General features: G+C 30.8%; 1 protein-coding gene and 1 long non-coding RNA gene across 9 annotated transcripts in view; one reads left to right on the forward strand and one right to left on the reverse strand.

The window, feature by feature from the left end:
- LOC140664014 (uncharacterized) overlaps window positions 1-22,489 on the reverse strand; it is a 71,892-nt gene that overhangs the window by 29,162 nt on the left and 20,241 nt on the right. The gene's annotated exons all lie outside the window — the stretch shown is intronic.
- Mesk2 (misexpression suppressor of KSR 2) overlaps window positions 4,511-22,489 on the forward strand; it is a 35,066-nt gene continuing 17,087 nt past the window's right edge. For 2 of the 7 annotated variants that reach the window (XM_072888687.1, XM_072888689.1), the window contains exons 1-3: window positions 4,512-4,846; window positions 10,352-10,728; window positions 14,519-14,572. In XM_072888687.1, coding sequence (XP_072744788.1) covers window positions 10,514-10,728; window positions 14,519-14,572 — 269 coding nt within the window. In that variant the 5' untranslated portion in view covers window positions 4,512-4,846; window positions 10,352-10,513. Of the gene's footprint in view, window positions 4,847-10,351; window positions 10,729-14,518; window positions 14,573-22,489 lie in introns of all 7 variants that reach the window. The other 5 variants (XR_012046371.1, XM_072888688.1, XM_072888690.1 and 2 more) reach the window with 5 other exon arrangements.

Raw genomic sequence — 22,489 nt, forward strand, 5'->3', positions numbered from 1 at the left:
ATTATAGTGTAAAGTTGCAATTTTATTTAATAATAACAATAATTTAAACTAATATCTCTTTTTCTCCCTTTTTTCTCATACTATTACCATTTAATTAAAAAATTTAATATTTTTATATAATTTATATATATGAGTAATTATTAATATATGTTCTATAGCTTTGTTTGAATAATAATTTATATACGAATTTCTATTGTTCCAGCAAGAAATAAAGATTTCTTCATTGAACTTAAAAAGCCATCTCAAGCCGAAAAAAAAGGCACAGATTAATAAATAAATAAATAAAATATACGCTGTTAATTCCTTTATTCGCGTGTATATATGTTTTATATATGTATATATATATATATATATATATATATATATATATATATATATAAATATTTTTTTGAATATATTAATTTAAACTTGAAAACTTAATAGTTACAAATATTTGATCATATATGTGTTAAGTTAAAAAAATTGGAAGTAATAAATAAGAAAAACCTGGAAAAGTCTCAACAGTACTATATCTTTTACACTTTAAGAAGGCGAGAAAGAAGCACGTTATCGTCATTTGTATCTCCCTGTTATATCTATATAAATATTAGATTCTAGGAGACACGTGTGCACCCGTACAAGACAGCGAACAAAATTGCGTATTAATATTAAATTTCCACGAAAGTTTGAAACGACGTCGCGACCGATAGCTCGGTTAGATACTGCAACGTTTTGCCATAACTATTTAAATTCTTGCATTTTGCAATATTCTTTTGACAACGGTTTTTATTTGCGAAATATAAATTTGACAATAATTTGAAATAAATTTTTACATGATTGACATAAAAAAGATTAACTCAATTCAAATTAAAAAAAAATACATCAATATCAATCATATACAAAATAAAAAATGCATTGTATATTAGAATAATTATAAAAAACTTATCTAACAATAGTATAAACAATAGTAATAAGTACTCGAGAAAAAATAAACTGAAGTAATATTAGATTAGAACATACATATATAATTAATTCTGAAATTTGGCGCGATATTATCATAATCGTTCTCATCATATAATCATCACTATCATTGACATTAATTAATTTTATTATTTATTAAGAGCGAATCATTTTGATTAGATCTGATTATATATGAAAATAGATCTAATCGAATATGATTATATAAAGATAAGATCATATCACGTCAAATTTCGGATATTAATTATACATATAAGATAATTATCATATATATATACATATATATAAAATGACATATTATCTTTTCATAACCATACCAATACCAATTATATATATTTATATTTGACTATATCATACCATTTTTTTCTCGGGTAATCTCATCACTTAAAGATAATAAAACATTAATATATATATTAATATCATAAATTATATATACATATAAATTAAATAATTAAAACTCTACTGATCGATAATTTGATATCTACGATTAGCTACACATTCTATATCTTGTAGAATTATAATTATGCTCCTGAGGATAGAACATCTTTTTAGTACATATCTCGTGGTGTTGCATTTTCACTAAAATTTCACTTTAAACGAACTTCAGTTGATATGGCATACTAGCACGCCTCTCGTGTCCCGTAAGGAAGATCCTGTGGGCGAATTTATCGAAGAGCGCCCACGGGGAAAGCATCGTAACACGTTGCACGTTGTATCTCAGACCGGTTGTGCACCTGTTTCTCTAGGGTGAAAATCCCATGGGTGGGTCGTAATAACAAGTAAAGGGAATATGCCTTACTATCACGTTTATGTAAATATTTTCATTGTAAGCGCGTAATGTATTTTCTTAACCCGATTGTCTTTAATTTGAAATATTACATATTCCTTAGCCAGTCATCTATTGTTAACTTGAGAAGCTCTGCTGTGGATCAGCAAGAGTTCGTGCAGTGAATATAATTTTGTTATACATGAGCTATATTTATGCGTCTCTTTCTGTGCATCTAAATATTATAAAATACGGAATACAACCGTACGTTCCATATAGCTTTAAAGCCGGCCTTCCTTGTGACGATTCGTCATAGCGGTTGACAGACTAAATACCGTGCCCGACGAGTTTTTTTCTACAAAGGATCGGTCTCTTCTGTCGTGAAGGGATACAACATACCGGGCGGACATAGACGGGAAAAATACGTCTGCTACGTTCCGTGCGCATTATAAAGCACCTTTTGCGGTCGTATACGGGGCAGCGGTAAGTCCGACGAAAACCCGCGGGGGTGACGTGTGGTAACAATATATATGGTATGTATAACCGAGCGACGGGTTAGCGGAAGTATATACATAAATATACATTTTCATGATGAATATACTCGGGAAAATATATATCATCCGGTGGAGAGAGAGAATTCCGAAGGTTAGAGCTCGAAGGTGGTGGTCGTGAGGTAAGGAGGGGTAGTTTAGAATGGGCGTTCAGGTGCGATATATCACATCGGTGGGATTCGTATGGGATATCGTCGGAAGATACGTCAGATCGCACCGGATATTCCTGTCCTCCTCTTTTCCATACCTTTCTTGACTTAGCTTGATATGTCAAAGATAATTATTGTACGGTTTCCTAAAAATCAGGGAATTTCAATCGTCGCTTTAACAAGAGATAATTTTATGTGAATTAAAATTCAATCCGCTATTGAATTATATGTTATTATAAGATGGAGAATATCTGTATTCTTGTTTTGGCATAACATGTAATGTTATCTTTTCATCGCGAGTTCTCTTTTGAGTACTCAAAGTCTAGATATTTTACATTAAATTTTTAAAACATGAATCTACACGAAATCAATGTCTGTTTCAAAGTAAAAATATTTGTGAAGAATGAATGAGTCAAAGATTGAATAACAAACGATATTAAAATATTAAATCGTATCTACTATTTATAATTGAATTTACAAGAATGAAGAGAGTTATATATAATATTTCTTGTTATTAAATAAAACGGTGACAGAATCTAATGCTTCAAATGTCAAATTTTTATCGAGAATAGCTATTATCGTTACTGGCGAATATAGAAAATCGTTTTGATCCAGAAATAAAGAAAAGACAAATGTCACAGAATATTTAATTTCTGAGAAGCCTGCTATTTTTATATTTATCGATTATAACTTTTTAACAATGTCAATGATAACAGAACGATATACAGTGATCATATCTTTGAATTATCGCGTGTATCGTGAAAAAAATCCTTTTAACCCCGAACATAAATAAAACAGATTCGCTAGAATAATCCACAAAGCGGATTATACAGTCGCCGAGATGGACGTAATGGAAGAGGTCTTCGTTTACTCCGCGGTGTCGTCAAGAAGAGTCGAGAGGAAGAGATAATAGAGAGGTTCGCGATTTTAAATCCCCTCTCTTCTCGGCGCACGTTCCGCAATTCCAGAGCACCGATTCCATCCGTGAAGATCTCATCGTAGCTCCCTCCGCCTCTCATTTAATCTCTCTCGCTCGGCACCGAGTGAATTCCATAAAATGTAGCGCCTCTTAAACTCTCTCGAGAGCTCTTCCGGTCCGGTTTGTTCCATTCTTCTGCTACTCAACTCGGTTCGATTACGAGAGACAATCGCTTAGACAGCTCTTCAGTTCTTGCGGGCTAATTTGAACAACAGAGTAAACGAGAGCCAATCGGAAGTTTTAGATGGGGATGAACGATGGAAAATGATACTTTAGAATTAAATTTCTGGAAATGCATTTAGCGTTACGAAATAATTGCAAAGTATCAAACAAATAATTCGCACATATGTACACTGATGTGAATATATATTTCCGAATAGGAAAATGATGTATATTTTTTATTTATTTATTCTTTCTTGTTTGTTCAGTCACTTAAATAAGATTAATTTCTTGTAAATGCATCATTCAATATGCTAGGTAGGAATGCGATTGCATTTAAATTTAATCTTCTTGGAAAATTCATAATCTGTGAGTATCAAGCATCTCTTGCAATGGTGTTTATTTACAGACGTAAAAATTTAATTAAAAAGTTAATGAGAAGTAAATATTTAAAATACGAGAAATACCGATAATAAGATTCATTTTATTAGCATACATATATATTAACATTATATTATTACGGATTGAATGCAGATGTAATTGCTTCATATAGTGATCAGTTCCCCTTTAAAATAAAATGTTCAATTGTAGTATACAAAAATTCATATTGACACCATCTTCTAACATAAACGCGCACTTAAATTATATCATACCAACACTAGATATCTCGGTTTTCCGTCATGTCGTTGAAACCAAGAGAATCGCTGTTCCTCGCGTTATAGGCACCATCTTCAGAAATGCTATCTCGAAATTCACCCGGTAATCGACCGACCGAGTAAGCCAAAGTCAGCTTCATGCTTCTCGTGCGCAGTGAGAATTCTGAACATGGATAACAGAGCGGGTGCGCTTTCTAATGACCAGATGTCGACAGTCCGTCCGTAACTGGTTTGATCCGGTGTATACCGCGCATAAAGCAACGCGCATTTCCATTGACCAGTAGTTGGAGCCGTGCACTTGGGCCAATAGTAACCGTACAACATCGTTGAGCACACCGTGCGCTTCTTAACGCCAGTCTCGTCGTGGTGCTTCGTCTTGGCACGTCTCGTAACGTCACGTCGAAAGGTCGGCGCGTATCGAGCAGAACGATCTGCGCGGATCGATTGTCAAATCGCATAAGGATTACGATTGTTCCGATTACGCACGTATTCCCTGTAAGACGGAACAATCTCTATCGCGATCGTAAGGCGAGGCCGTGGTTCTCGTGGTGAACGCGTTTAAAGGCCGCGCGAAAGCTGCAACTCTTCTTCGGCACTCGGATCCCGCAGCGGAACTCGCGTAGGAAGAGGTGAGTCCCGGACGAACCTACCCTCTTCACGCGCCTGCACCCTCCTGGCTCTCTTTGTCTGCCATTCTGCCTCGGAAATCTCTCCATCACTTCGACCTATCGATCAGAATGCTGCGCTGTGATAATCTTTCTGTGCGCGCTCGCGAAATCGTGTTGGTAATCACGCGTCTTGTCACGCGCATCGATGTTCCGCTCTCGCACGCGGACCTCATCGTCGTCGCCGTCGTCGCCGTCGTCGTCCGTTGACAGAAGCTGCGAACGGTCGGTGACGTCGGTGATAACTTGGTTGAGTCATGCGGCGCTGCAACCACGAAGGTCGAACCTGACGCGCTAAATCGATCGCGCGTGAACGACGTCGTGGAAACGATCTCGCGCTAACGTCGCCTCCTAGGCGGATTCGTCCCCTCGGGGCGCGAAACGGTCGACTGACGGGAAATGGGGTTAGACCGGACGATCGATCGTTCCCAGAAAAAACTAGACGTCGCGGAATAATACGTGGTCGATGCCAGTCTTCGATCGAGCATAACGCTGTTACGTAGCGCGATGTATATCCGTAGAGGGATCAATCCTTTCTGTCTTTTATCAGTTCTCATATTTTCTTTAAAAAATATAATTTTAAACATATAATATATAAAAAATATAAATTTAAATATTCAATAGATGCTATTTTACACATAGTTTTACATATACAGAAAAAAAACGTCTGAATGATACATGTGAATAAGATTACTGCCTACTCCTAAACTTCTTGGGTACTCGGTATCTATAGATCATATTTACGTAACGACAACTTTCACGGATCAATCATTGTTGGTATTGACCATTTTAAGTCTAGTATCTACAAAATATTGATTGATAACTTTTAAATATTTTTAAATGCTTAACGTGTTTCATAATTTTCCGTCTCCTAAGGTTTCAAATTGTTAGAATGTTAGAAAAGAATAAAAATTGCTTCATCGAATGGATATAATCTTTTCTTAGTATTCTCAAAAGAACTTTTACATCTGTTCTTAAAAGAGGGAAGTAAACAAAAACCGTCTTACACGTCTTAATTCCCATCACCGTCCAACAATTATCTTAACAGTTATCTGATCGCAGACATAACAGCTTGCAGCTGCTTTGATGACGCTCGAAGCGTCTGGATCGATGCTACGTGTGAGTTGCAGGATGGAAAAAAGTCACAAGATACAAAAATAAACTGTCAGATGGGATAAGATTTCTCATCGGATTAGCTATCTAATCTTTATTTTCAAAGCTTCGTGTTAAATTCAGCTTTGACCGTTGAGTCTTTATTATTATCTTGGATGGAAAATATCACACGCTAAAGTATAGAAGTTCTTCCCCTTAAGAACGCATGCACGTTATAAAGGTTTACTTTGTCGTTTCAAGCTTTACTTTCAAGCCACATTAGAGCATAATAATGAAAAGGAACAGATCAATGATTTTCAGTTACTATTTTATAAATGCATGCTTTCAGAACAAATTGAATTAACAAGTCTAACGTGATAATCTTTAAAAATCCGATAATCGAAAATTTTGTATTTAAAAATATATTTCTTTATGCAATTACTAACAACCGTCTAGTAAATTAATCTGACAGATTAAATGATCTCAGAAAAATATATTAAATAAAATTTTCAATCGCACATTTTGAAACAATTATATAATACATTCTTTAATATTGATTGATACTCTTAAATTTTTTATAAAATATTTTTAACAAATATATTTTTTTACATACACTTTTTAATAAATATTATACCTCTGATATTATCGATGTTCTCAAACGCTCGATCGTGCTACGATCAAGGACTGGCATAATTTTTGATAATCAGAACTCTTAATCGTCTGGATCAGCCGAGAATCAATAACAAAGATATTGAAAAGAAATATTGAGAATAATGTGAGTAATTATTTATATTGTTTATATTATGTTATAAATGCTAAAATTTTCTTAATGAAATAAATTAGTTGGACGATTCGAATCGATGTCAAGTCGGGCAGTGTCGGACGAAAAATTAGATGTCGAGAAACGGGGTTAACCCCGACGTTACACGCGAGTATCTACGCGAAAAATCAATACGCGTCTCTCCTGGGACCCGCTTTACAACACGCGCGCGGAAGTCCATCGGTGGACTGGTGATCACTGCGTGAACCCCAACAGTGACATGCATACATATTTTGCCCGGAAAGGTCCTGGTCTGATCGATTTCCCGTCTGCTGGCGCGAGGCCGTAAGCAAGTCGAGCTCCCAGCTGATCCAGTTGCATTCGGCGCCATCGATATTTGAAGAATTTGGCTCTAAAGTGATACGCGCTTGACTTAAAATAAGACAAATTGAAACAAAAGGTTTTCTCGAACATATACTCATCCATCATATTCTTTTTTTCATATTTTTTACTTTGCAAAGAAATTGACGATTTGTTTTGTTTCAGATAATTATCAATATAATTTAATAATGACATAAGAGCTATATATGTCGTCAATGTTATTATCAGATTAGACAAATTTGGATATTTACGGACAAGTATATACATGCGAATCCAAATTTTTGAAAATTTTTATAAATACTGTTCTATTTAAGACACAGTTATTATTGAATAATATTATTAAAATATATTAAATAATAAATTTTTCAAAGAAACAAAATTTTTGTAAAATTTGATCCTAAAATAATTGTTCACGTATAAAAATTCTTTGCAATATTTTGCTTACTAAATAAAACGCGCAATAATCGTGGCGTTCAGTAATAATGATCATAACAATAATCCCGTAGCACGTAGCACGTTATGAAATAATTTTTCTTTTACTAGCGGAAATCATAATTGACAGGAAGACCGCGAGCGTAATATCAGATTAATGCGACATACAGACATATTCGTATTTTCTTTTTCATTTTATAAATAAAATTTTCTTTAAAAGCGAATTACAATTTTGTTTTTCTAACTAATAGTTTAATTCGATGTTTCCAAAAGTGATTATTCAAAAGTTTTTTCGAAGCAATTTGTTATATAAAAAAACCTTTAAATATAAACCCAGCTTAAATCAGTTTTTTTTCGAATTGCAATTTATCGGACGTCATATAGATCAATAGCTACACCCAGTGGTTACACCCATATTGATTCGATATACGTTCGTGCGTAACAAACTAAATTCTTGTATACTTATCGATCATTATCAACGATGTCGACGGAAAATTGAGGAAAAGAAAAATATAATATAAATGCGCGTCTCTTTTGATCGATGGATCGACGAAGTGATGTTAATCGCAGATGAATTTATATACATATCAATTTGTTTACCAAATACAATCCCCTTTTTTGCATGTATCTGTCTATTTCTCTTACAAATTTACGTCACGTTTCACGTCAGTCTCGCAATCAGCAACTGATATTGGTTCGAAGAACCAATCAAATTATTTTGTTGACTTTTATTTTATTCGCACGCGCTTGGTTAACTGTTAGACATAGTTCACTAAAAGTAAACATGACACATTGTTTATATTGTTTCTTGTTCGCACGTTTCCTGTTTATGAATATGTTTCACGAAAATGCATAATTAAATAGTTTTAAGTAGCATGTCGTCATGCATGATTTTTTTCAATGAAATTGATGGATTTTCATGTCGATCATCATATTACGTGACACCCATCTTCATTTCTTAAATTTTAGCGAGGACGATTCTGCGAGGCATCGGCAATAACCTTTTCGATCAAGTCGTGCAATAAGATAAGTCTAATTATAAAACATCAGACGCGCCATAGAACTTCTACGTGTTCTGCTTAGATATTTCTCGATTGATCTATTTCTCTACACACAAACGTAATATAACTTGGAATACAGTTTCATGAATATATTTCATCGAATATTATATTATTAGCAAAAGTTATTGGAAAGATGTTTCTTTTTTAAAAAAATGATTTTTTTTTTTTTTTAAATAAGCTAATTTAATAGAGTTTTCATATTCTTGTGCGTTTGAATATATTGTTAGAAAAATATTTCAAAATACATTAAATTGATTTCTGTTACAATTATTAATTAACATGTACGTTCATTATCGTGTATATCATTACATGTGAGCGAGAAAATAAATTAAATTATAAAATGTAAATTAAAACTGCATTGATTTGACAAATATTGCAAAAGTGACAATGAAAACAGTAGCAGCTTGCTCATTTCGGTAGAACGACAGAATTATTTGTTTTTATATGCAGTTTTATAAACAGAATACGATTGTGTGTACCTAAAAATCCATGCTAAAAATTGAGTTTAGAGGAGCGTCTTTGTATTTTTCCTTTATACTTGCACAGATTCTGAATACGTTTAAATTGAGACATGACTGCAACTGTTTACACTAGACAGTATACCATGGTATTAAATATACGATAAGAAGAAAAGTTATATGCAGGTTGTTATTTTGCAGATAGTTATAATATAAAAAAATTATTTAATCAACTAATGCAGCTGCGCTATTATTTTTATTTATTCCATTTGTATAATTAATTTTTTTTCAGACGATTTTATATGCAATTATCGAGCAATACGTTGCGAACATTTTTGTAAAAATAACATGTAATTATATGTGTGTCTGTGCACAAAGTGGAAACTTGCAAAAAAGATTAAATTGTTGAAAAGAACGCAAGAGAAAGAGAGAGAGAGAGAGAGAGAGAGAATAAATAGAAAAATTCAATCAATATATAATTAAAACGATAATGTAAATACAATAATGAAAGCTGAAAGCTTTTCTCGAAATACAGAATCGTATAACTTATATAATCATTTGCTGTAGTGCCTAATAAAATTTTATTGCAGTTGTAGTTTTAATTGAGAATCAATAATACAATTGGAGAGTTATTAAAGTATCATATGCGTGTGCTAAATATATTCTATTACAATAATAAAGAAAATAAATATTTTATGAAACTCCAAAATTTAATTAATTACAATTTATAGAGAAGTTGCTAAAAATTATTACTAAAATATATGATTATTTAGTATTTTGGATGCGACATAATTAAAAACAAATTGTGTATCTGTCAATAAACAATATCTAACTTTACATTTCTTTGACTCTGCAGAACTTATCAGGAAAAAATTTCTTCGGAAAAACTTTATTATCTCTTATATGTGATAAACTCTGATCTTAGTTTAGTTGCTAATAAAAATGGGAATTATGATAGAACAAACACGACATATTTTTATCTGCAAAATCTAATTATCAATTGCACTTTGATTAGTTCTTATTATTGTTTATAATCAAAGAAGAAAAAAATGCTGATTGCTATTAATTAATCTCGGATATTAATGCAATCGTTCATTAAAACATTTCTCAAATAAATCGGTATAATCATTCATGATCGAACGACTGCCGATGCCTCGAATCGCGCTGCGGTCGCCGTCACAGGATCTCCTTATCTTTGTTTTTTCTTTCTTTTGTTCCTTTGCCGTTCGTTTGCCTTTTTGACGTGCGATATTGGCATATCGGCTTCGGGCACGCCTATCATCAGCAGCAGCAACGCCTCAGCTCCAGGCGCCTTCGAGGCGATTCTTCGCCGAGAGGGCAACTACCTGGACGGCGGGAATCATCATCCTCGACCAGCACGACGATCAACTAGATCGTGTCGGGTGAGAGACATCGCGAACGAGACAGGACAACGAAAGGTCACGCCATGCCGGCAGGTATTGGCGCTTCGTACAGGTCGTTAGGTGACCTGGGCGAAGACGTTTACAAAAGCACGACCATCGTCGAGCAGACACAGACTACCGGCCAGAGCGTCCTCGAGTCTGTCAAGAAGGCTTTTAGCTTCGCTTCGCCAAAGGTTGAGATTCGGAAGAAGGACCCGCTGATCGAGGACCGTCGCGAAAGCATCTCGATTGTTTCAAGGTAATGCCTTAAGTGACATAGTTCGGAAATAATGGGGGAAACCGGTCAGCAGGTAGGAATACGGTCGCGGAATATCGTGTCGCTGTTCTTTAATCTCGAATCTAGTTGCCCCTTCGAATACTGATAATTTATTACGAATCTAATATAGTTTATTTAAAAACGTCAAAAATTTCTGACATTTTTGCTGGATTATATCGTTTATTACACCTATCTTATATCTGTGTATAAAATGTAAAAAAATTAAGAATACATAATTTTGCAATTATAATTAAAACATTAGATTGAATTTTCTTTATAAGTAAGACTTATGTATATATTTTTTCTTTATTTTATATATACGTCATTTCTTATAAAATGAGAATTAATTTGCAAATCTATATGTTTGGTTAAATTATTCTGTCATTTTACCGACTTCAGTTTAATACAAGTTTCAACTTTAAATTCAATTACATTGAATTAAATTATGCACAATTTAATCTTGCGGTATTTATCAATTGTATCAGAAAATTAATTACAATAATTATTAAATAATGTTATGTTTAATGTTACAAAATAAAATAGAATTCCATTATAAACAATAAAAAATAAAATTTATAAAAGAAAAGAGAAATATACTTTAGAAAAACACATTGCTTATGAAATATGTTTATTAAGTTAATGCTTTTTTCTGTAACAGTTCCAGAAAAATCACAATGATAATTAGTAACTTCTGACTTAGCATACTTTTATGAAAAATTATGCAAATTATGAATTGCGTAGAGTTTATTAACTTAATTTTCATAAAAAGATTGCGTTCTCGGAAGAAGTTGCATATTCTTACAACTTGTTTTACTGGTTTATTTTAATCGCGGGAAACACGTTGGAATTTTACAAATGAAAGGACCATATTATAATTTATTCGTGGAAGAATTTATTTTGAATAATATAAAAAAGATTCAACTTTTCATCTCGTTTATACGTTAGCCTCAATTGTATATTAAAGATATTGAACTTAAAAAGTGAATGCATCAACAATAGAATAAGTGATGCAAGTTATTAAAATACGTAATTTACGCAAGTTGTTAATGAGTTGGGCAACAAGCACTTCGAGGTCGAAGACACATCAGGGCATGATTATAGTGCTTTTGTTGTTAGCTACTATGGCGAACAGGTTTCATGAAATCAATTGTAATACTATCGATGCAGTTTCATAACTTTCGTTGTATGTTTATAAGCTGGTTAAAAGCATCTCTATTGTAATATATTGAGTTATCTATTAGAGGAAACATATAAAGAATAGAAAGTATGGTTATATAAAATGCTAGATAAAATATTAAATAATATTTTTATATTCTTTTTAGTCATAATAATGTTATACAATACGATTACGTATGTTATAATAAAAATAAGAGTAGTACATATGATGATACTAAAATCTTAGTAAGAATAAAAGAAATTCTCTTCAGGACATGCAAAATTATAGATTTATGAATCTGAAGGTAGAATGATGACTTGAAGATGCTTTATTCGAATATCATAATATCTTCCACAAATACGCAAAATATAGCTTTCTCCAGTCGTTACTCGCATGAAAAATAGAACCATACGATTCGCATTATTCCAGAACGTTGACCAGCAACTTCTCAAGTTGATTTCCTACTTCCATTTTCAAGATCCTGTTCTTTTTCAGAACATTACATAAACTCATGTACTCTGAAAGTAATATTTACGGAGACGCATTTTCTATAATAATTCTGCTTTTTTTATATTTTTAGACTCTACTTTATAAAGTGTTTTATAAATTTAATATGTGTGAAACTTTATAGTTTAATATAACATCATTTTCTCTCTTTTGAAATTATACATTTTGACATTCAGACACACGTAATTAATGTAATTACGTTCGTTTCTCTCAAACAAATGTTTGACAGCATCATATGTATTATATACATTTATTAAAAATAGCCGTCTTTAACAACGAAAGTGATAACTGTGTCGAAATGGAATAGTCAAAAATATTTTTATTCAAAAAAAAAAAACAAAACAAAAATAAAAAATATACTTGCCAATGTCATATAACTACATAAAATGCTTGCATTTTAATCATCTTTATTCAATATTACTTAATAATTAACGATGATTGTTCGCTTTAATATTGCTCAAAAGTACTTAATGTATATTTGTTGAAACTAACATTTTCGAAAACTAACAACTTTAAACTCTGCCACAAACCAAAAGGTTATCCGCAATTTTGCGCGCATGATACAAACTCCTCGGCAGCTTTAGCAACCTCTGCTGTTATTAAATACGGTTCGTTTTCTTCACGGAAATCAATGATTACGCGAGCTGTTTGCACTACATGTATGATACACCAATATAAAACGAGTAAATAATCAAAAATATTTTACTGAATTTTTCCATTAAAGATATATATCGAGTATCTCAGATTTATACAGATAAAAATTAACTGAACGTATAAATATATAGATTGAAAGAAAAAAGAGAGATATAATTTCGTAAAATATTTTGTAGAATATTTTGTTTGAAAATATTTAAATTTGCCTTGTACATAAATTGAACCGGCTATAAAGCCAACATCTTGTTTTAGATTAGTAGATTAGTAGATTAGTAAGTACGGACAAACTTCAGGATTGGACGTTAAAGGCGCTGCTATTAATCAGTTCGTGCTGAAGGCAAGCGAACCAAAGGTAAGTCACATTGTGTGGCACCTGAAAAAAAAATCATTTCCTCCCTCCCCTCTCGCACCCTTCAAAACCTCGCACGCACGCACTAACAACTAGCTTCTCGCATCCCTTTGTCTTGCGCGTGACTGCAATCATCGTCATCATCGCCGCTTGGTTTATCGTTGTTTCTATCATGTTATTATTATCACCATTTCTGTTGCATGCATGCAATCGGCTGTCTTCCTTTGTCCTTGCAACGCCCGAGTTGCGACCGTCCGCGTCGCTTCGCGGCGCGCGACGGAAACGCGCGCGTTGCGGAACCGGCTTCTTGACTCGAGTGATCAAGGGCGATTAAATGCGAGTAATCGAGGGGTCCGAGTGCCATCATCCGAGTCTGTCGGATGTCAGTTCAGAAAATCAAACCGTCATAACTCAACATTGTTTTACTTGCAATAAAATTCTGATTTTAAAGTAATAGAATATGTGAAGCATTAACTCGTACATATTTGTCTCAAAATTTTCGAATTTCAATATACATTTTGTTTAAAACTTTTGCATGTAATATATGAGTAAATTTAGAATTACTGTAAAACGTATTTACTAATTACTTATGACAATTTAAAAATAATACGAAGATTGAAATATCTTGTGTGCAATATTGAACGTTAATTTAAAAAAATTCCGTATCTTTAGTTAAAACAACAGGTGATATTTTTTATCATAAGGTCATTAAAACTAAAGTACTATCCTTTAATTTTAGTCCGAAGTTTAACCCGATTTCTCTTAGAGAGCTATTTATTCAAGTGCAATCTGAATATGAGATTTACGGCCCTCGGTTTAATTGGCTGTAAAAAATGGTAATCTTTTCTGGTAATTTTACATTCAAATAGATCATGTGCTAAATGCCGGAAATTATCAAATCGTAGAACAAAAAGAAGCCGATTCTTAACGCAATCAATTTAGAATGCTGGCAAAAGTAGATTGACGCTAATACGACTCTGCTGCTTGCTTAATGTGCTAATTGCTTTTATGTTGTTACAAATTGTCTATGTGTTGTGACGGGATAAAGGCACGACATATGCCGGTAGGGCCGGGCCCTATGATTATTCGCCGCCATTTTGTTTTAGGGAGAGAAACAGAATGCCGACAGCAGCCACTGCCGAGGAATCTGCTCTATTGGGGTAAGTTTGGAGTAAGAGAGAAGAGAACTTAGAAAGAGACTGTCGTGTAATCGGTACAATTTTCTATCTTTCGGCAAGTATCGCATAAAATCGTAGATGCAAATTATGCTGATGCGTAGATACGTAGTAGGAGTACGATATATATAGTTGACAGTGGCATAGCCAGACTTAGATTTTGGGGGGAGGGCTAAAAATATTTCTATGGCTGAAATTCATAGACTTTTCTCAAGAAAAGTCACTGAGACTTGAAATCTTTGGAGGGGGGGCTCGAGCCCCTTAGCCCCCCCCCCTGGCTACGCTACTGATAGTTGATATTAACAAGCCTACGCATTGAGAATATAGCCATTTTTATATTACTCATTCACATTCATCTATATCTGAATCGTTTTATTCCAATAGCCTAAAAATTTGACTCGTTTGATGCAGAACAGGTAGGGGAATAAAATTGCAAATTTATTCTTATATGTTGAAATTCTGCCTGACATAACGAACTAAATCAATACGATTTTGTTGTAACTAACAAAAAAAAAACCAGCTATAATATATAAATTTGAATACTATATTTCATTTTTAATATGTGGTATATAACGAGAATAAATAAAAATAATATCTGTTAATTTTATTTGCAAAAAGAATAAAATATAAGTTTCTTTGAATTAGAATACATTAGAATATATAAAATTAGAATTTATTTCCAAGTATTGAGAATGAGATATTTGTTGTTAACTTAATGGGCTTTTCAATTGATATGAGCAATTGGCATTGACCTTAATTTGTATCTATAGCGCCGAGTAACCAGATCATAACTCGCAATTGCGTTATTAAAAGTTATGTGTTTATTTAATGGTACTACTGTATAATAGTCAACGACAAAAATATGGAAACCTAAGAAGATTATGGATGCTTTGAGATACATATAAAATTGATTGAGATAGGAACAATTATAAAAACACTGTATCTGAAGATGAACATGGTTCTAGATTTTGTCGCAGTAATTGCATTGCACATTATATGTATAAAAGCAACGAACGTTACATTACTCTAAGCTGACAAGAAACAAAGCCGTAGTATAATACACGACGGTAGCTATATGGTTCTTTTATATACAATATTGGTTGAACAACGTCACTTAATGAGTGACCCAGCTGCTATTTAGAACTATGACCTAAATTCGAAAGGCTTATGAAACTTAATTGTTTGAGACAATTTAACGGAAGTTCTTAAACTTTTGATATTTAAGCTGTTGAATAGAACTTCTTCATGATTCTTATAAATTCGCCTTGAGGTCGTTGTTGGTGCCACTTTGTAATTTAAATATAAATGTAAAGTTAAAGTCACAAATTTCGCTTTAAAATTATCAAGTTTTGTCAAAGTTTTTCCTCGTACTATGAATCATGTATACTTATCTTACTACAAATTTTTAAAAATCTGACAAGAAATTAATCCTTTACAAAACCGTCTTAAAAATAAAATTTTCCTTTTGGTTATCTTTTATTTTTATTTTCACTAATTTGATAAAATCAATAGAATATTATAAATATTAGAAATTAATATCATTTCCTATGTTATTGATTTAGTTTATGTATTTGATTTTATGTTGATATTAAGAATCTATATTATTTAAATATAGAGCACATTTTATTTTTAGTAAATATCTAATATCAGTTGTTTTAATTCTATAATAATAATAAATAATAAACTTATATCGTCAATAGAAAGAACTTTACATGCTAAAACGGTGATGCTTGCGTCGCACAATGTTTTAAATAATTTAGCATAATCGACGCAGAGTCAATTAAACTTCGATAAAAAATTAAAGTCTCAGCTGACGCGTTTCATTATTATGATTTCTATTTCTACACGTTGGCATATAACCACGTACTTTTTCGTGCTTTTAATTATTTAGGGGATATAGCATTTGACATGAAATTGATTGATAGATATAATAATGAAACTATAATTCAAGAAAATTAACGAATCGTTACCAGATAATTCACATTTTAAAGAAATCAACTTAAAAATATTGTGTAATGAATTTAATCATGTAATATCACTCATCTTTATTTAATTATTATCCTTTTTTTATTTAGATGATTTACGCGGTTTTTCTTTCTTTTCTTTGAATTTATTTTAAAACCATTTCAATTTTAAGCAAATTTTAAACACATGTATTACTTCTTTAAAACTATATTAAAATTTTTGTATTTTTAAAACATAAAGAATGATTATAATAATAAATAACAATAATTAGGACGTTTAAATTTATGAGGAATGTTATCCTTCGAAAATGTGTTAATATGCTAAACGAGCAAATATGGAAGGGTCTTTAACAGAATGTAACATTCTACGTAATAGCGAGCTTAGGAGCTCCCTGAGGTAAACGATGTAATTTCACTATGTCACTCTTTGTTCGTACTAGTCTTTGGACAAAGACGCTCTTCTTGTTAGGATAAAGGACGAGGCCATATCTCTCTTGACTAGTTCTCACAGCGAAGTAATTAACGTCAAAATTAGAACTAATTAGGAACCATTAAGACCGTTATATATGTATAAACGTCTTGTTGTCATGTCTTGCAACATCAGTTCAAAAACATCTCTTTTAAAATTGTTTTGTTCTGGTACGTATGTATTTTATCTTTTTGACTATGCAAACAAGATATTATAAAGGTCTGATTGCAAATATATGTTGTGCAATGGGTACAAATATAGGTATATGTGCATATTTTATTTTAAAAAAATTTATATTAATAGCCTCTTGTAATAAAATATAGCACTTAGAACATTGTGTGCAAATATGCTATCCAACAATATATTATTTTATAATATTGTAAATTTGGTTATAAATCTACTATAATTTTAAAAGAGAATTAACTTAGCTCATTTATTATTAATTTATTGTTTAGTATTAATTTAAAACATTATTCCAGAAGAGAGTAATTTTGAACAATCTTGATTCCGTAGGAATTTTTTAAACTATCACATTCTATTCTATTTATTTATTAATTTCTTGTTAATTTTAATAGATATTATAATAGAGATTTTAAATCTCTTTAAATGTTATTCTGTAATAATTTGCTTCATAATTTGACTTAATACATATAAATTTTAAAAATTTTTATGAATTCTATTAAATTTTTATATAAATATTATCTTTTTAAATCGTTTATAATAGATATTGATACTACCTAATATGTTGTTCATATGAATTACATGTGATTGAGTTCCATGACAAATTTATAAAGAATGTAAAAAATGTCATAAACTAATTAAAATTTATCTCACATGTTGTTCTTTCCAATCTCTATACAAATCATTTGTTAATGATCTATCTTATGCAGATAAAAGATGAAATATCGCTTTAAACAGGCCATTGTTCTTTGTGCCATGAAGAAGGCGAACATATATCGATCGAAGTGTAATCTGAGTCAGTAATACAATGTTCTTTGTCAACTAAAAGAGCATTTAGCCGTTTGTTAAATGCATTTATTTCTCGGGTGACGTTAATTTTGTTTCTTTTTTTTGTTAGAAATTAGAATTTATTTATCTCGATTCAACATTTTTGCCGTTTGTTACGTAAAATGATGATAAATTACTCTGATAGGAGGTTGAAACGTAACAATTCTATGACGCGACAGTACGTCAGTGTTTGCTCTACTTTCGCTAGAAATTCGTTTAATGCAACTTGGCATTGCGCCAGTTCCCCTTTGATCGAATATCGACTTTATAAAACAGCTTTATATTCTAATAAAAAGAATGCAGTAATTAATAAATTAGCACATCATATATTACTGTTTGTTCATTGACAGAAATTATTTTTAAAATAAAAATTGATTAACAGCATTTTATATAAGGAAAATTTATATTGGAACATCAAAGGTAACATATCAACCATATCAAATTTTTTTACTACAAGTAATGCGTAAAATAAATAATTAATATGATTCGATCGAAGTAACAAAATGTAAAAATTGATTTGAGAATTATGTATGAGAAAATGTATAATCTAAACACAAAGTCTAAAGCAATAGTAAATTTGCAAATTGCAATAATAAAGGAGAGAAGATACGTTTACTTAAACAAACTATTATTATTCTTAGATCTGTGATCTATTCTTTTGCTAGAAATGCGAAGTCTGTCTAACTCAAATAATCGCTGGCTCTGTTTACAACGTGCTCTGCATCATACTTGTGTTTGTGATAGATAAAGATTTATTAGCTTGCTTTAGTTCGCAAGGAATTGGTAGTGGAATAACGTAAATCGATCCTTATTGTGCGGCTTCGTCTTACAGGCAAGTGATCACAAAGAATTTATCTGCGCACTTTGGTTAATCGATCGATAAAAATATTATTATACAAGATATCGAATATTCAATGCCGCTCGATGTCAGTTATTTGGCTGCAGATTGTGGTTAATCACTTTGAAAAGCTTTAAAAAATTTTAGAGACGTTAATTGCCATTTAAACACATTTTATCTTGCCTATTAAAGAAAAGATTATACATATATGCAAAGCTTATTTTAACTGCATTCAACATAAATTTTGAATTGTCGACATTAAATATTTATACAATTTGTTTTAATTTGATCTAAAAAACATTAAAATAAATTGAATTAACTTTTATAAAAGAAGTAGAAGTAAATTATTATCTTTGTACTTTTTAAATTCGTATTCAATTTCTTTCTTCTAATAAATTTATGTTTGATGATGCTACGAATCTTTTCGATCAAGCTCGCATTTTATAAAGTTATTTCGCAGTTAATTTAAGCGTGAGAGTTTTCAGAGTTTTAAAGTTGGAAAATATGAGAACAAAATCCAGCCTGAAGAAATATTGCACCACTTTTCCATTTAGGTGGGCGCTTTCAACGAGCCAGTTGAATATTCGTAACGCGAGATATCTCTGGAAATTCGAAAGTAGGATTTCAGGTTGATCCAGGATTAAGCAGTTCTTTGTTCTACGAATTCTATTACTAAAGGTGGTACAACTTCTCGCAATCAGTTAAAAATATATACGTTTATGTTTGATTTACTATGAGAGAAATGACTGCCAAAAATATATAAAATACATAGATATTAATTCGAATATAATAAAGTCTTTATAGTTTTAATATATATTTTATAGTTTCAATAATTTATCTTTTTTGTTGAATATCTCTAAATAATGCGAGAATGCTTCAAAATGAAAAATAAAATAGAAAAATATTTTCTTTCTGTTTTAGATTATCTAGTCACATACGCGAATATAATGTAATTTGCAAAATTTTGAAGGTATATTTTGCATATAGTCTTTTATAAAATATCTCAGATCAAATTGTAAATAGTAATAATAGAAAAATGTTTTTTTAATTTTAATTTTTTATTAAATTTATGACAAATGATTAAAACAATTGTATAATTTATATAATTTATTTGAATTTCTACATGTACTATGCTTCTAAACTATAATATGATGATGCAATCACTTTAAGCATCATAATTTACATGAGAAATATATATGAGTCTCTCGTATTTTAAGAATGTAAATAAACAATGTAGTTTTTGTAGTTTTTTTAATTTATTCTTTTATTTTTGTTATTTAAAATGTGAAAATTATTTAAAAATAAAAATTGACAAATCTAACTCCGTTCCAAATAAAACTCCGACATCTGAAAAATTGATAAAATATAAATTATAAAGAAAAGTTAAACATAGATTACTATTTTATTCTATTTTATATTATTTATCACGAATATGTCATTTTATTCAGTAGATCAAATTGATCAAAGAACAATTTTTTTTTTTATTTTATATGAACTTATTTTCAAAAAACTTTATTATATTTTGAATTACTCGATGCATTCGTACAATCGCTGCTCCAGTTTAGAAAGGAATAAATTTTTATTGCAAAATTTTTAATTACACATAAAGTGTATAATACTATTCTGACTTATGTAGACAGTCTCTGAAACCTCACGCTTTATCGTTGCGATAAAGTAGGAAGAGAATAGTCGGACTTAACTCTGGCCGGAAACGACTGAGTGACGTGCCGGGAAACCTCTCGCACACGCAAATTAGCTGTGCTTGGAAATTCAAGTAGCACTACGAATATCACTACTGATACCGTTGTTCTGACAAAAGCATTATTATTGAACGAAACGTCAAATAAAATATGTATTCGTCTATCTAACTTTAGCAAAAGTAAACAATTAAAATTTTTCTATTTCTGTTTCTCGTATAAAAAAAGTATTTTTATTAAATAAAATTAAATTAAAGTTGTAATGTAATACAATTAATGTAACTAATAACAGCAGAGTGTTTCAAAGCTCAAAAATTTTTTATATTAGAAGCTGGATTAAAATGGTAAATATTTTCATAAACAATATTTAGAGTCTTTGCTAAAAGTATGTCCTATACCTATTTATTTGACAAATTTTAATAATAATTAGGTAATCAAACTTTGATATTTATTGACTCTATTCAAATTTCTTTCAACGTGCGCTTTGCTTATACATATGTTTACGCTTGAAGTATTTATAGATTCAAGAGTAAATATAGAGCGAGAGAGACGTATTGTGTATATTCAAAGGGTTTTTAGCAAGTTGTAAATAAAACGTTATAAAATTCACATATATTAATGAAAGTATAGAATACACCTATAGAGTAGAGAAGAATATACATTATACGTCGACTGGTTGCAGTATTTTACAATGTTCGCGGAAATGATAGAGCATTTCACTGCCAGTAAAGAATGATAAAATGTAGAATATTCTTGTGGATATGACAGAGCTCTGGTAAACTTCATAGCACGTAAAACGAAATAGCCCATAAACTAACACAATTCTTTTCCTGCTACGCATGTGAAGATAAAAAAAACTACATTAAAAAAAATTTTTACAAAGAGTGAAAACAAAAAAAAAACATTCTCTTCTTAAATAAATATTTAAAGTAAATATAAAATATCTAAAAACATATATAATACATACATATTGTATGTGACATTTAAAGAAATCAATTCTCAATACTTTTTTAAGTATTGAGAAAAAGAGAAAGACAGACAGAGAAAGAGAGAGAGAGAGAGAGAGAGTATTAAAATATAAAAAAATATAATATATATACTTTTATATACTTATATTATTTTTCTTTGCTATTAAAGTTTTCTTATAACAATAAAAAAGGAACATAATATATTAAAAGGGTTTATATTTATATTCTACATTAATAGAACATCAGTTTTTACATAAATATAAATATAAATAATATCAGAAATTTTCAATTTTAAACAAACATTTAAAAAATAAGTTTTTGCTTTAAGAACTTTAGACTCTGTAATTCCCTTCGCAATTAAGTATCTCGCCAAGGATAATCGATCTTTCGTTCCAAAATAGACAAATGATATTTCGCTTTTAGCTAAAAATTCTATTCTTTGCAGTTATCAAATGTCACTATGAAATTTTGTTCGATGATACCTGTTATTTATTTTCTGTTTTAAACTCATTAATTTTTAAACGATGATAAAGATAACACTAAATTCATTAATTTATCTAAATTGTGATCCATTTTTGCCTATAATTTTTGATCTTTTTCAGTATCTATATTTACATTTTGCATAACATTGTGTTTTTATTTTTGTTTATTTACTCAATAACTCTCTCTTTATATGTATATGTATATACCAGCAAATTGGTTTTTTTTTTGCAAGAAAACATTTTGACTTTTATACGACACATGAATTTGACTCATTGTCAGTCTACTTTTAAAAATACAAAAAGAAATACGTTCAATTTTTCACAACAGGAACAGTTTGATCTAAGCACAAGTTTATTACAGAGTATATACTGTAGTTACAATCTTGTAACAGAATACAATAAAAGATATTTGTTTATTTACATATGTCCGAGAAAAAAATAATTTGAAACAAATTGTCTATGTGCCCATTCGGATA

This window comes from Anoplolepis gracilipes, chromosome 3 (genome assembly GCF_047496725.1).
Source record: "Anoplolepis gracilipes chromosome 3, ASM4749672v1, whole genome shotgun sequence".
In the NCBI taxonomy this organism is placed as follows: domain Eukaryota; kingdom Metazoa; phylum Arthropoda; class Insecta; order Hymenoptera; family Formicidae; genus Anoplolepis; species Anoplolepis gracilipes.